Source organism: Coturnix japonica, chromosome 6, assembly GCF_001577835.2.
Source record: "Coturnix japonica isolate 7356 chromosome 6, Coturnix japonica 2.1, whole genome shotgun sequence".
NCBI classification, from domain to species: domain Eukaryota; kingdom Metazoa; phylum Chordata; class Aves; order Galliformes; family Phasianidae; genus Coturnix; species Coturnix japonica.
Window position 1 is genome coordinate 22,993,204 of NC_029521.1, and position 15,910 is coordinate 23,009,113.

Below are 15,910 nucleotides of genomic sequence, written 5' to 3' on the forward strand. Positions count from 1 at the left end.
AGTGCATGTTTTTCTTAAGCTAGTCGATGTTTGTCAGTGCCGTGCTTAACTTGTAGTTCTGCAGTTTTTACGGCAATGGAAGCTTTATGGTAAGTGCTTGATATCTGTTTGGATGTGCTAAAAAGAATAGCAAGTAAACAATGCTTTTCTGTGCCTGTTCTTTGATTTTCTTTTGGAAAAATATCATAGAGAAGCCTGGCTTGAAAAAAAAAAAATTACACATCAAAAAATTTTCATTTTATCTTAATAATAAGTAGTGATGTGACTGATGTGACATATTTTGTTCCACTTTTGTTCTTTCACCTTTTGTTCTATGCAAGCTTACTTCTATTCACTTTGTTTGTATGCCCTTTCTTTTGTGTTTGTGGGGGGGAAGGAGTGATGTGACCTCAGTGCAGGACAAGCAGTGGAACTGCTTATAAACCATTGGTTTGACACACTTTTGCACTAATTAGGGTATGTGGAATTCATCTTCCTTTTTCAGTGAATCTATCAAAAATGCCTCTGTGCTGAGATCAAGTGCTCTTTGCTTGCAGAAATGATGTTCTCCAGACTCGTTTCAGCCTGCAGAGGGTGTGCTTTCCTCCTCCAAGGCATTCCCTGCGTTACCCGTAACGCATCATCCTGCTATGCTGAGAATCTGTCACTGCACTTAGAGGTACATAGGAAAAGGGCATCCGTCTGTCTGTCCCTGTGATGTATGTTCCTGAATTTCTCAGACTACTGGGTATTTGATGTGCAGGCTGTACCTGTGGATTTCTCGTGTACCCAGAGTAGTGTTACTTCTTCAGAACTGGCCCTTTTCCTGATGAGAGGGACATATATCTTTTTTGGGACCATTGATAGCAATTTGATGGTTCAAAACAGGGAGGTGTGTGATCTGTCTTTCTCAGTGTTTGCCTGATTTCTTTGCTGTTGTCAGTAGAGCAGCTGTGCCATCAGTCATCAAGCACCAGTCTATCATGTCGGTAGTGGTCTGAAGCTAGATGAGCTGTTGGGCTGTGAGCGGTGTTACCATTGGTGTCCAAATGCTCCAGGGTTGTGAATATGGGAATCTGTACTGAGCCTTACCTCTGACAGATGAGTAGACTGTTTGCTGCAGGCTGTCCTTAGGGCAGCTGGTGCCTGGGGACAGTAGTAAGGGTGGTTACATCTCTCCAGGTAATCCCCACGTGATGTTCATCTGGTTGATGTTCTTCTGTAACTCCCTCTTCACCTGCCAGAAATACCTGAGTTTTCATGTGTGTGGGCATTGGATGACAGCATGTTTGTGATGCTGGTGAGAAACGTTGCTACTCGCAGTGTTTAGTGGCAGTAGAATTGGATAGCTAGGCAGCGATGTTAAGTAACACAGATCTGGAGCCATGGTCTGTTGGACTCATCTTCCCATACTGATCTCTGTGTTGGAACAGCTGGCCCACCAGCTTGTTCCAAGCTTCCGCCCACTCTCTGTAAAACTCCTGGAGAACCATCTCTTTTGTAAATCCTTCTGGCCAGTACCCTTCTTGTTCCATCTTGTCCTGTTGCCCATTCTTGACTTCTGATTGATAACCTGTCATCTTGTAAAGAAATGTGTAGTCCTCTGACCTGCAGGCAAGTTACATGATTATTTCAGAAATGAAGAGTCGTGTTTTAAGAGTTAAAACCTAAACAGTGATTAGCATTGTTGGCTAATTTAATGGTTAATTAAATTTGTAGATTTCTTTTTTTGTTCACCCACTGCAGACTGCAGTCCAGTGTTTCTAGTGCTACAAACGTTGTATTGGCAGTGTCCACAACACTTTTACTGCTCTAATCTTAGTCTACTTCTTCTGCTCAGTTCACAATATTCTGTTCTCTTGTTTTGTTTGTTTTTGTAAGTGCCCTTTCTTCTGCTGTTTTGCTGAAGCCCCGTTGCTCCAGAAGTGCCTAAATCCTGACAACATCAGTGAATTTTAGCTGTGTTCATGTATTTCTGCACTTGAAATTGAGCCTGCAGAATTTGTCCTCTGGAACATTATGTTTTTGTCATTGGAAACACCTGACAACACTGAGCACTTATGGTTTCCAGTCTTGGGCAAGCAGCCATTATATGTATGTTTATCCTCAGCAGGAAATTTGGACGGCTTTTGATTTAGAAGCACTCATCTGTTAAACATAAGCTTTTACCTTTAAAATTGATTGAAGAGTATTGAAAGGGAAAGAGAAATGTATGGGTATGGCGTGAATCTGGTGGAATTGCTGATCCTGAAGAGTACATCTGTCAGTGGGACCAAGTGAACATCTATGTGGTTGATACACCAGCTTAAAAACATCTTGCAACCTTCATCTCGTTTTAAAGCAGACACTAAATTCCCTAGCATCCTTTTCAATAGGTTGGATTGAATTACTGGAGAATGGAGACCTGTATTTCCTTTTTTAGTCGTTTGAGTATTTGTATGTTTGTTTGAATGCTGTAGATGTAACAAACACATTTATTAGTTGAGCAAAACTGTTTGTTTTGAATCTAGGGGAAAATAAGTTCTTGCTTACTTCATACTGTTGCTTTAGGTAGTTTGAATAGTAGACTTTTTTTCAAAGAATAATCCTCTTTTTTTGCTTCCACATACGGTATGTGAAATTTAAGTGGATAATAAAACTAAAGAGCCAGGTCGTAAAAGTGGTGTTAACTGAAGCGTACAAAAATAATACAGAGATTCCTGTCACATCATCTAATAGCAGTGAGAGAGGAAAAACAGAGTAAAGAACTTGGTTGTGTTGTGTACTACATGGATGGAACTGAAAGCATCTGGACATTACTAATAGATATATGTAACATTTAAATGTATATTTTTAATGCCCACACGTTTTTTTTGTATGGGTGTGTTTGTGTACTGGTATACAATTTGATTTTATTAAGAAACTCCTATTTTAGAGAACATTCGCTATAGATGCTAACATTTTCCAACATATAAATACTTAGGAGTGCTTTCCTGCATGGCTGCTGTGTCCTCCAAGAATTGTTCTCCCATTGTTTGTGAGCTGCATTACAATTCCATTGCATACAGCAATTGATATTGTCCAAAAGGCCCATTGGTTTTTTAACACATCTTAGGGGCAGTGTAGGTTAAAGAATGATCTTGGTGGTCTTTTCCTGAGAACACTGAGAACATCAATAGGATGAGAGGCAAAGACTTCAAGTAGTGCTGGGGGAAGTTCATGTTGGATGTTAGGAAAAGTTTCTTCTCCAAAAGAGCAGTGAGACACTGGCATAGTCTGCTCAAGGGGGAGCGGGGGAGATCACTGTCCCTGGAGGTGTTAAAGTATAGAGATAACAGTGCTGAGGGACATGGTCAGTGGGCATGGTGGGAGTGGACTGACAACAGTTGGACTTAGTGATTCTAGAAGCTTTCCAACCTTAAGGATTCTATGATTCATGGTTTGCATGTATTTATGTATATATGGAAGTATTTTCTTGAGAAGTGATACTACTCCTGTTGTATATCAAATGTTTGAAAGTAAGATGGGAATGGCTGTATGGGAAAGCCAGTCCAGAGATGCTTTTTGTTGAGCTCTGCACAATTTGCCTTTTCAAGGCTTGGTGTTGTCTCAATAGAAAACAAAACAAAACACCACTGCATGGAGTGTAAGGGGATCTGTGTGTGAGGGGGTTTTCTCTGCTGCATGTTGCTGACCCACGCTGGCTTCCAGCCCTGCAGCAAGGCTCACGGAAATGGATCAAGGTGCTGCTGTGTGAACTGTGCTGCACGTGACAGAAGTGGTGCTGTTGCCTGCTGGCAGGAGCATGTTGGCTTCTCATCTGCAGCATATTCAGCGTGGGCCTGAAATAACGGGCAGTGCTGGGCATTCCTGGCAGGGGAGGTGGGCCATATTAGAGGCAACTGTGACTGTGCAAAACACAATGTTGGGCTGTTGCAGGGTTCTCTGGTTCATTCTTTAGGTAGTATTTGTCTTCAGCAGCTGCCTGTGAGCAACAGTTCCTGCACCTAGCAGCCCTGTGAAACCCTGGGGCTCTGTTTGTTGCCATCTCCCACCACTCTCTGGGTAGCTGGGAATGATGACCTTAAATTCTTGCACTGCTTTCAGATGCCAGCATGCTCTTGTATCCCACTTCATACCAAATAGAAGTTGCTAACCAGTCACTGGGGGATCTTCAAATCACCTTTAGTACTGGAAAACCAGATCCCAGCATTGTTTCCCTGAGCTAAGTAATCCGCCGCAAGAATGGATTTAGCAGGACAATTTATCAGCGGAGATTTGCATCAGTATGTATCTGGTTAAGGACATAAGCTGAAATTTGTACTTAGTTATGGGTTTTATTTAAAACAATATCCTGCTTAGGGTTTCAGTAGGGTATTTTGCAAATCACTCTTCAGACGCTCTTTCTGGAGCTCAGATGGCTATACTGTATATGAAGAATGGATTCACGAGACTTCACAGTGTTGGCGATTATCTTGTAATGTTTTCCAGATGGCAGAACGTGATGCAATCAGCACTGTGTGGTTTTGCTGTGCTGCATGCTCTATCATACCCAATAAGTAACCAAGAGACCATTACAAGATCAACAGGCTATTATGACAATAGCTGGTTAATTCCAATGTTCTTTATTACATTGTGAAAACTGCAGATTACCAGAAAGCTCATTGGTGAATACAAGAAGATTGATTGCTTCTCAAAGCTCTTAGAGAACTAGGTATGCAACTTGGATTAGCTACCCCAAGCTACGCTTAGGGAAATTAAATCCATTTTCATAAGGTCTGTAATGTAGTTTACATCTGTTCAGTTGTGAGTTTCTCTAGTAGTGCTCCGTGATTCCTCTCCTGCTCTGTGGAGAAGCAGTAGGACTGTTTGTTTGTTGTTTGCAGTGATCTAAAATAAAACCAGCACCACTAGTTGCGTGGGCATGGTGGTGAAGTTCAACTTGATTGCAGCTTGTGGATGCTCATAATTCTGCTTGTGTTCGTGCAATAATGTTGTTTACTAACTGGTGCTTTTATTAGGATTGCACACCATCATTTGAATGGCAAACCCATCAAATTTAAGTAGGTACTTAGCTTAGGATTTTCTCAGCATTAATTAAAGGCGCCAGGGTACTGCACTGGGACAGGTGCAGCCTTGCCGTGCAGAGGCAGGATTTGGGGAGTGAAGGCTCCTGGTACATCTTGGCATCCAGCTGTGTAGGGCTTCTTACTTGAACCCATGTCCAAGGAGTCTTTAAGGGAGATTAGGGCTGTGGTGGGAAGTTTCGATCCACTGGCAGTTGTCCTGAAGAGTGGGTTTTCTGGGCACTACTTTAAGCTGTCCTACCCTTTAGTTAAGCCTAGGAAAATGGGATGGATGGAGGAGTAAGACAGAAATACATGGTATTAACAAGCTTTTGGAAAGGATGAGAAAACTTCCTGAAATGGGTTGAATATCTTGCATTGGTCTCATTATCCATGGAGCAGCTGCCCTAGGCTGCTATGGGTGCAGTTGGTCGCTGAGAAGGCTTCTCTTGAACAGGGCGCTTGGAACTGGAGCTGAACAGCATTCTGCGAAGAAGAGCAGTTTCTAATGCAGCCACTGTTTCAGTGGTTATGCCATGTTTGCTTGTGATACTGTTTTACTGAGTGGTGTCTTATGGTTTTATCCTGCACGGCATTGCTGGGCTGGTTTTGTGCTTTCCCTTTCATCACTGGAAGAAACATCACTGGAGAATTCTGCAGTTGAGCCTCAAAACATTCTCTTGTATGGGAGGAAGGAATGAGGAGAGGTTTACATGGTGCATTTCTCATTTTACAGTTACCAATGGCTGCTCACAGTTGCACAGCCCAGTCCTGTTCACTGACTCAGGTTATCTTTGCTCACTGTGGTATTGGTGGTGATGAATGTGCTTTGCCAGTCTGATCTGTAAGGCTTGTTGTGTAAGAGAGAATTAATGACTGGCTTTTGGAAACTGAAGAGTAGGAGAGAGCTCATTATTGTTTCTAATTCATTGTTCCCCCAAGTCTGTGGAGCAGCGTTATTGCTTGGCTCCTCTTTTGGTGTCTTCTGCAATGAGAGTGTAGAAACAGGCTCTGCAGTGACAGGGACAAAGGAGGGTAAGGAAGGGATGGCATTTTTACACTTCTCCTGCCCTTCCCTGGTTTCTCTTTTACCCTGGATTTTCCTTCCGATCCCAATCTCCCAGATCCTTAGTTTCTCACCAAGCAAGCAAAGGTTTTTGCCTTTTGACTGTTTCTCATAATCATAAGTGCCAAATTACACTCAGCCTGTAACTATCAAGCCTGTGAGACGCTATTTGTTGTAGAAACTTGAGAAGTTTATTAAGATGTTCTGAGTTCAGTTCTTGATGCATCAGAACAGCTTTTAAATCCACTACGGCTTCAAGTGGCAGAGCAGACACAAATGACCCTTGAAGTAGTGTTGGAAAGATGTGACTCCTAGTGTGTATTTTGTGGTATTTAAACTCCTTTCGTAATTTTAAGTGAGAGATCTGTAGGGGCAAATCTGGCTGTTTAGAAGTAGTTCTTTGTGGTTAAAGTCTCTTCACGTCACTGTCTGGTTACAAGGGTAGTATGAGGTGATTGTATTATAGCATTAGCTTAAAAATTATTCAGGTACAGGAAGATATAAATATATATGCATATACATATATGCAGGAAGATATATATATTATGTGTTGCAAATATTCATTTAAAATTCTTAATGATTACGTTGCTCCTCTCGCGTCAGCCCTGTTTCTTATAAGTCCCCATTAGGTAGTTTTTTGTTAATCAGCAGTGTAGGAATGTACGCTGTGGTTGTCTCCTTGGGACTGCGTGTATTTAAGTCAGTTATGTTGAACAGTAACTTCTGTTGGAAGGATACAGGGAAAACTATGAAGTAGTTCTGCATGAATTGCTTGCTTTGCTCTGCCACTTTTTCTGTTTAAAAGTGGAAGCTTTTATGAAGATGTCATGTGACAAATAGATATATTATCTGATATCCCTCTGCGTGTTTACCTTGACAAAGATCCAAATTGCAGAGGAGAGGGTGGGAGCAAACTTGCAGCACACAGAATGTGTAGGGTTTCAGGGTTAAAAGGCAGAACAAGACCAAAACACAATCCACAATCTGCTTAATTGCTTGTGCATTTTGTAGAGAAAAATTGGCAGAAATCATAGATGGGGTTACCGAGCGGTGTGGCTGAGCTGCACTGCTGTGTGCAGAGCTCCTGGCTGATGGTTGGGTGGGAAGGAGATGCAGGAAGAGCTAATGGGGATGTTATGGGCAAAGCTGCATGGTTATCTATCAGCCAGCAACAGTGTGCTGTTGCACGGCAGGAAATTTGCTGTAATTGGGTATTTTCTGTTTTGGTGCTGAGCGTTTAGCACAAGTCTCATGTTGGTGCATATCAGAGCTCCCTTTTGCTCGCTAAACTGTTTTTGCACTTGTTTTCCTGATAATGTTAAGTTCAGAAATATAAGTTCAAGTAGCTGTTATTTTCTGAGGGACATTGGCTTATTCTTATTTTAAATTGCTCTTTTATATTGTTGTTTATATGTATGTATACAGAAGGAAAGCAGATTTTCCTCTGTCTATCATCAAGAAGATCGTATAGCAGAAGGAACAAACAAACAAAGCCAACCTCAAAACACAAACTGTGTTGCTAAAGTGGGAATTTGCTTTTGTGGCAAATGAAGCCTCCATATGGGGGACCGGCAGGTCAAACTTGTTGCTGCTGCAAGCTGAACATACATGAAATGAAGCTATTCAGGCGTCTCTGAATCTCCACAGTGCTCACTGGAATTATTTTTTCAGACAGCTTGAAGGAAAAAACATGACTTTTTTTTTAGCATTTCATTGTTGAGTGTTTTTATTTAGTAAACCAGGCTTAGAAATGTCGAATTCATTTAAATTTGTGAAGATTATATTTTAAGTAAGAGGGTATGTGTGCTGGGGCATAGATATTGTAGAGAAAAGGCTGACTTTCAGCTGCTGATTTTTAAGGTGTGTTATACTTTTCACTGGGCTGTTATCAGCTGTGAGTATAGTGAGTTGCTAATACCTCTCCTTTCATTAACTATGGGCAGAGGTGTTTAGCTTGGGATTTAAGGATTTTTGCCTCACTCTTTAATCTCTTAGAATCCTACTACACCTGAAGGTTTTTAAAGATAAATATTAGTTATTTCTAAGGTTTTCTATTAAATATTAACTATTTCCTTTTGGGAAGAGTAGAATGTATATGGGCGAGTTTAATTTGTTTTGTTCCTTGTGTGCAGATTTCAAGACCGTCCTTCAGCACTCTTTAGGGTGAGAAGGTCTTCATGCAGCCATGTGCTCTTGTCACAGCATGGAATTCCTAAACAAATTGCAACTTCAGGGGGTGTCTGTAGGGTCTGCCTTCAGAATGTGAATTTCAGAAACATCTTGGAGATTCTTTATTGAATGATCTTGGGAAAAGTCAGCTTACGGAATCCAGAGGTAGAACGTGTTATTTTTAAATAAAAACAGAGTTTTTTCATAGGGGGAAAAATGTTTCTTATGCAAGACAGCCTTAAAAAGGAAAAATACTGGTTCTACTGTTTGGCAAAGATGGCTGTGTGTCTCAGCAACAGCAGATACCTGCCTTCTGTTAATGAAGCTGAGTACTTCAGAAGCTGATATATTTAGTTTTGTTGCAAAGTACTAAAAATCTGCAGTGGAGAGGTTTGGGTCTAATACCTGTTTGTTAAAATGAGTTTATTAGCAATTGGTGGCATCTAGTGACTGTCTTTATCAACGCACTTACTACGCAATTCATCTACGGGCTGTACCAAATTGTTACCTTACAGACTCTCCCAGCCTTTGGTTCCAGCCTCTTGTTCCCTTTCAAAAGATAAACTTTCCATAGGGCAGCACTTATCTCTAGGCTTCCTGCTGGCGGAGGCTAAAGCTGCCCCAGCTTGGTCAGCACTCAGCAGAACCCTGCAGAGTTCAGCGGGCACTCAGCAAGGAAATGGGGAACCACTGAGCTTTGGTTGGAGAAAGACAAAACGGAAGAGCAAAGATAATGGATCAGAAAAGGTAGTGTGTTTGTTTAATTCACTGGTGGTGGTTTGTTGTGATTCTTTGAGTAGCGGTTAGAAATTAATAATGCTTCTTTTTTATGTCCGTAAAAATGAAGGGAGTGGTAGGATATGTTACTGCTTTGTGCGGCTGCTAGGTCTTCTGTAAGAGGTATATCTGCTTCCAGAGTGTGATAGCATTGTGTGGATTAGCAAAAGGCAGATGGAGGTCTAGATGAGTGTTTGATTTTAATTCTCGTGAACGGAATGGTGGTGGCCTTTGTAAAGGCAACATCTATGGCTCTGTTTGAAGTGTAACACACAGGCACAAGAGAAAGGGCTCAAGGCAGTTTGTTTCTCTTCGTTGTTCCTATTGCCCTTGAGAAATGTGCTTTATATCACATGCGCTTCACAGGAGTCAGGAGTCATTCTCAAATGGGTTACGGCAGATTCCGATGCCGTTGTGTGAAGTGCTCCATGCAGTCTGCAAAACAAGGAACTGTGAGATAACAGGGGGAATGTTTGCTGCTTTCTGATGGTCTATTTTTGACGTGGAGGCCAATATCGGGCCCTGGATTTTGTCAGGTCAGGGGTTAGGCTCTGAAGACATTATCTCTGTCTTTTCTTTGTTGACAACGTATCTTTGTACCTCCTGGGACCTGGGGTGACTGCTTGATAGCAATGCTATTTAAAATACCTAGATAGGAGAAGTCACGTAAATGCTCTTTCTATTTTTAAGGATGCTCATTAAAGTTGCTAGCAAGGCTCTGGGAGTTTTGGGGCTCCGAGGATGACAGCTCTGCCAGGGGGTACCAGCAGCTCATGGGAAAGCCTGTCACCTTCACTTGGCTTTTTTAATTGGGGAGGTGCTCAATGCATGAGTTAAATAATAAGAAACAATTTGCAAGTATTAAATATTACTTATATTTGTTCTTTTATCTATTTTTATAAGGTCAACTTTCAGGATAAGTACATATTTTTTTTTTCTATTGCATTTAAGAATATTTTAATTAAATGGAGCTTTTTGTTCACTTTGTTCAGTCAACTTTTTAACTTCTTAATGTCTCAGCGTAGCATTGCTCCTTGTTCCTGGACCCTGCAGTGCTGGAAGAGCAGAGCAGCTTAACTGCAGAGCTGTTGCTCTGTCTGTGCTTGTCAGTTAGTAAAGCACGTTTGCATAACTGAAAACTGTGGGTTCTCATTGACTTTGTTTATATTGGAATTTAAAAGCTGAGCAAAAATAATGCAAACAAATTAACCGTGAAAATCTAGGAAATCAACAGCGATAAACAGTGCTCAGTTTTCTGCAGCAAAGTATGAGAATCAGCTTAAATCTCTTAAGGGGTCATGTGCAAGACTTGGGATAAATCTGGTGCGTGGTTTTGGTGGAACAGTTGCTTTCACTCTGCCTTTGGTTTCCTTGATACAGTGACAGCGTTTCCTTTGCTAGGCAGGGCGGTGGCGAAGGGAAAGGAATCACTGTACCCAGTACAGGTGTTTAAGCCCTATGTGGTTCTCTACAGACCCACTTGCAAAATTTCAGCAGGACTTAATGTGTGAATTTATGTATTTTCCACTGAGTATTAAAGTTTAGTGAGGGGAGCTGATGATGTTCCTCGCTTATAGTACAGATTTAAATCTGTATGGGTAATTTCTCACTTACGGATTCGCTTGAAAAACAGGGATCATATTAAAAACCCAAAGTAAATCTCAATCTGACAATCCCCCTGTTCCTGGAGTGACAATGTTGAAAATGTTATCATTGTGTTTTGTTTATTATTATCATTATTTCTTATTGCAGACGTGGCCAGGAGTGTTATTCTTGTATTAGGTACATGCTGTCCTACTACGCAATAAATGTAATAAAACTGAATCTCACAACCTGGACAGCCCTTGTTATGAATGTTTATGGTTCTTCCTATGTGGTTTGTCAAATGCTCCTACAAAAGTGTATAAATCTAGCAGCAGAGACTGTTCTGAAACACCGATTCTGTGGCTTTCATGTGTAGATTAATTTCCAGTGACTCCTAGGGCTGCATATGTAAATGCAAAAACATTTACCTGCTAAAAAGTGTACTGCCTGTTTGTACGTTGACCTGTATTTGGTTAGGGATCTGCCAAGTTGTCATACGAAGAGAATTTAGCCTTTCTTAGTGTTGTTTGCCTCTCTTGAGGGTGTCATGCACATGTAGGGGAAAAGCAAGAAAGAAAAAGTGCACGATACAATGAGATCCTTTGGTCCCTGTCAGATCCTCTGTGCGTTTCCACCAGAGAGCTGGGATTTCTTCATTAAGCCACCTATCGTCAGCTAAAATGTTTGGGCAGTAGGTGCAGCTTTGCCCCTACAGCAACCTGTGTTTTGTATGTTATTGCTTGCTGTGGTGACTTTTAATCGCACCAAAACCTGACTTTCTGCTCTTCGTGTGTCACCTTGGGAAGCAGTGACCTTTCTTGAGTATCATACGCTCTGGAGGAGTTCATGACAGTCGGCTTTTTTTCCACTGTATGTACATCACAGAACAAAGTGTGCCATTTCAGAAATCCTATTAAAGCCACATATGTATTCTGCCTTACTACTCCAAGCACTTGGAAGGCACATGACCTCTTCCTTGAGGAAACGTGACAGGGAGTCCCCCACTGATGTTTAAGCATATGAGGTACTATTGTCCAGTATTAAGCTTCATTAAGCAGCCTGTAAGATGAATAAATATTGAAATTCTCAATGAACTGACTAAAGGAGGAATGGGAATTTTGGCTTAATAGAGCAGGAGGGTAAACTTTTGTATCCATTATTGGCTTTGTATAGTCCTGTATAAATAGCAGCTGTGCTTGGGCTTTTCACACTGTTCTACAAGTAGTTCTTATCAGCAGACCTTAAACCCTGGAGCTGTTATGTTGATGGAAGTTTGTTTATATTAATGTATTGGTGTTAAGAGAGAAAATAAACCAAACTAACCTGAAAATAAACCAAGCGCTGGACCTGGGGAGGTGCTGGTAACTCCGGCAGCTGGAAAACCAGGGGAATTGGTGATTTCTTTTCCCCTTTGCAGCACAATTGAAACATAGAAACCCCATTTTCTTCAGCAAGAATGCTTGGACGCCCTCCAGTCAAGAGTGAACAAAGGTTTGTCTGTCAGAGTCCCAGGAGCCCCCACATCTGCTTTAGAGAACAGGATGTGGAGAAGGGTAAAAATGCAGCACATCTGTGTGGCTGACATGGCTGGGGGAGCACCTGGGAGTTCCAGGCTCTGGGAGCTGCTCTCTGGGCTGGTTTCTGGTGGGTCCTGTGCTGTCAGAGCTTCCGAGCAGCGTGGGAGCCTGGCGTTAGGGCTGATTATCCATGGGAGGTTCTGCACCCTAAAGGCTGAACAGGATCCTTATCCTTTGGAAAACAGGAAAAACACTTCCAGTAATTAATTCTGTGATGCTATTTAGCCTGTTTTTTGTATTTATGGTCACAAAAATCTTGTGATTTTTTATTCCTTTCGGTATCCAGTCAGGATTTTGTAAGCAGGTGTATTACACTTATGCCTTTAGTTTGGTTAGCTGACTTTGGGTTGAGCTGATTTTGGTAAGGCAGAGTGCACAAAACAAAAACAAGCTGTGCCTCAAACAACTGTGCATTCCTCTTGCCACGTGCAATGAGAGCAGCTCAGGTGCATCACAGTACCAACCAGCCCTTAGCAGAGTGCAGCGCCTGAGCTGTGCAGGCTGCTGGTGAATGGAGAATCTAAAATTTGGGTGTTGGTCGGAAGGTTGCAAAAGGAATTCCTTTTTCTCATTGATTTTTTTTTTTTTTTTTTAATTTCCTTCTCCCTCCATTTTCAGCTAATAGAGATATTGGTTATTGAATTCAATCATCCATTTCCAAAAAGTAGCAGTGCTTAATTTGATTGAAGCTTTCTTATGTCTCTGCGAATCCTGTCAGGAAGATTTGTTGGGCATCTGTTATTGCTTAATCTCTTTGGTTTTGTTGGCAATGGGGTGCTGTGCACTGACTTATCTGTTTCTAGGCATTAGGAACAATGGTAATAAAAGCACGTTACAAAGTTCTGCCTTCAACTTTCATTTAAATCAGCACCCAGCTCACTGTGCGTTAATATGTGCAGTATTTTTAATATAGAAATAAAGGTGTTTCACGGTGTGTTTTACGATGCAGTCCTAATTAACAAAAAACAAACAAACAAAAAAAATGATTACAGCCATCTGTGCTTCTGGAACATTAAATCTTTGGGGAAGGCTGCAAGATGGGAAGGTGACAGCTGCAGCTGTAATGATGTGTTCTTGAAACTCGTAGGTGAGCTTTGTGTATGCACTCCTGGTGTGTAAGGCGTGTAAAACTTCCCAAGGCATTGCCCGTTTTCAATGTGGAAGCAAAGCGTGCACTGGGGAGGTGCCGTGCTGAGCAGGAGGCGGCAGAGAGCTTTAGCTCTTGTTTCGTTTTTATGGCAAGTCCCAAACTTTGAGCATGTTTGCCGTTTGGGGCTTTTTGTGGTCAGCTGAGATTCCTTTGCTTGTTCAGTAGCACAGCTTTGGAAGATGTGCTCTGAACTTTTAAACTGTGATTCTTATGGAAGAAATCTGCAATTCCTCCTCTCTTGTACCAAGTCTCCTACAAAGTATATCTTTAAATTGCAGCAAACTGAAATAGAGCTGATGTGTCAGCGGGGCTGGCTGCAGCTAACAGCAGTTTGCAAATGGTGAAACTCCATCATCCTAAATAGAAAGAGGACTGCTGGAGGGCTGCTTCTCAAGAAGCAGAGTATTTTAGATGGAGAAGGCTTTGAAATCAGGCTGTGGGAGGAAGGTCCTGGTGGCGAGAACAGTTGTGTTAATCCAGATGGCAGCTTGTCTTCACTTCTGACTGTCTTCGTGCTGTGTAACCCTCTGTGGGTTATGTCTGTGGAAGTAAATTAATGGTTTGTATTAAAAATAAACAAACAAACCCACAATGGCAACAACTTGATATTAAATCAGTAGTAACCAAGCATGTATCGGTAGGCTTTTGTCCTCTTTCAGTCAAGTATTTTCAAAGTAAATATTTAAGTAACTTTCATGTGTAATTCTGTACTCCTGCGAGACTCGGGGCAAGATGACAGCCCAGGGGATGGGGGGAAAGCAAATCCAAGGAATTACTGGGTTGAGGGGTTTGTGAGGTTGTGGGGAGTTACACTGAGATGTAGCTGCTGTTTCTTCAAAGCAAACATATTCGTATTTGTGCTGGCATAAATTGAAATCCTTGCTGTGTTCAGTAAGTGTTGTCCGAATGGTACAGGGAATAAATGCAAAAGCATTTTGATGTTGTAGTTAAATGTCAGTGTACTACAGCAGTTGTAAAACATGTGCCTTTCACGTCAAATAATTATTTAATGCATTTGCATTTTAAAGTGTTGAGGGAATACAGAAAGGGAATAAAACCTAAATAAACTTAATGATCATCAGTCCATGTATTTTAACGCTCAAGTCAATTGGTGACTGGCTTGAATTCTTGTAGTGTTCTGGTGTTGCATTTAAAGATTAAAGAAGTTGGAGTAGATAACCTTTAATGGTCTCATCCAACTCCATGGAAATTGTAAAAGTTGACTGAAACTTTTTGTTTCCTTTTGAATGAGTCGTCCGGAAAGGACTTTTTGTTTGTTTGTAAATCTGTCCTTTCACAGAGCCAGGTACACCCTTTAAGCTTATCGGGGAGCATTCTTGACACAAACAGGGCTGCGTCCTACATACCCTTTAAAATCAAATGGAAGAACAGAAGGGTTACATACCTCAGAAACCCCCACGTGGATACAGATCATTCAGTCTCATCTTCCTTCTATAGGTTTTAATCTATTTATTTATTGTAGGCTATGATTTTTGGAGCTTGTGACTTAACTTCCTGAGAAGTCTGGGTTCTATATCCAAACTGATTATGGATACTTGGGTTTTTTTTTTTGTTTCGTTTTGTTTTTTCTTTTTCTTTTTTTCCCCCAGTAATATATAAAGCAAAAATAGCTGGGAAAAACCCATTAACCCTTGTAAGGTCTGTGAAGGATAACAAAATAAGGGCTGAAATGACGTACAATGCAATAATTGTTACTAGGTGCCGCTAAAATGTGCGCACAAAGTGAAAGGAGAGCTAAGTGACAGCGCGAGGCTGCGGGTGCTCTCTCATGCACTATTTAGGGCAGGAGAGATCTGTCGGCACAGGGAAGAAGTACGGTTGCTGCCCTGACCCCTCTGCGTACCCACCTTGCTGCAAGGCTCCGGGTGTCCCTGGTGGGCACAGCGCAGCCGTCCCGCAGAGCTGTCAGGTGCTGCTGTAGCTGGGGTTGTGCCGCAGCTGAGAGGTCTTGGTGCTGCCGTGCAAATGGAGAGGGAGGGTTTGTTTCTACCTCTAAGACTTTGCTGAGGATTAGAGGGCTTTAACAAGGATTGTGTGGTTTCTTTCCTCCGGGTGGGTTTGCAGTCCGGTTTGAAAGATGAGCACAAGAGATTTCCGTAATACCGTGAACTGAGTAATGCGAGTTGAAGCACGACGGAGGGGACAATAAATGTGGGGAGAACAAGGGAAAGGAGTCACACTGCCAAGCCAAACAGCCGTGCACAGAGGCTTGGGAATACTCTGATTGCCTCCAGATCATTTAAACAATTTAAATTGTAAACAATTCAATAGTAATTTCCCAATGAATATTTGGCTACTGGAAAAGCTCTCCAGTACGATGCATCCCTTTTCGTTTGTATGTTGCTTAAAAATAGAACGTATTACTCTCTCTCATGTGAATGAACTGGGATACTCCCTGAGTGCAACTTAAAAGATCAGTATTAGAACTTAAACCATAGAAAACACAGGTGCAGAGAACATAAATAAGATTGCACATGCTTTAGGTCTTCCATATCGTGAGCTGTTTAATTATCCTTCTCTGCCTGTAACTGAATATAGCTAA

The 15,910-nt window shown here is 41.6% G+C and overlaps 1 protein-coding gene across 6 annotated transcripts in view; it reads left to right on the top strand.

Moving 5' to 3' along the window:
- The window catches only part of RBM20 (RNA binding motif protein 20), a 91,896-nt gene that overhangs the window by 12,248 nt on the left and 63,738 nt on the right, over window positions 1–15,910 (top strand). The window contains exon 1 of one of the 6 annotated variants that reach the window (XM_032445462.1): window positions 61–89. The exons of 4 other annotated variants lie outside the window; for them this stretch is intronic. In XM_032445462.1, coding sequence (XP_032301353.1) covers window positions 76–89 — 14 coding nt within the window. In that variant the 5' untranslated portion in view covers window positions 61–75. Of the gene's footprint in view, window positions 1–60; window positions 90–8,806; window positions 9,007–15,910 lie in introns of those variants that run through there. One more of the 6 variants, XM_032445461.1, reaches the window with a different exon arrangement.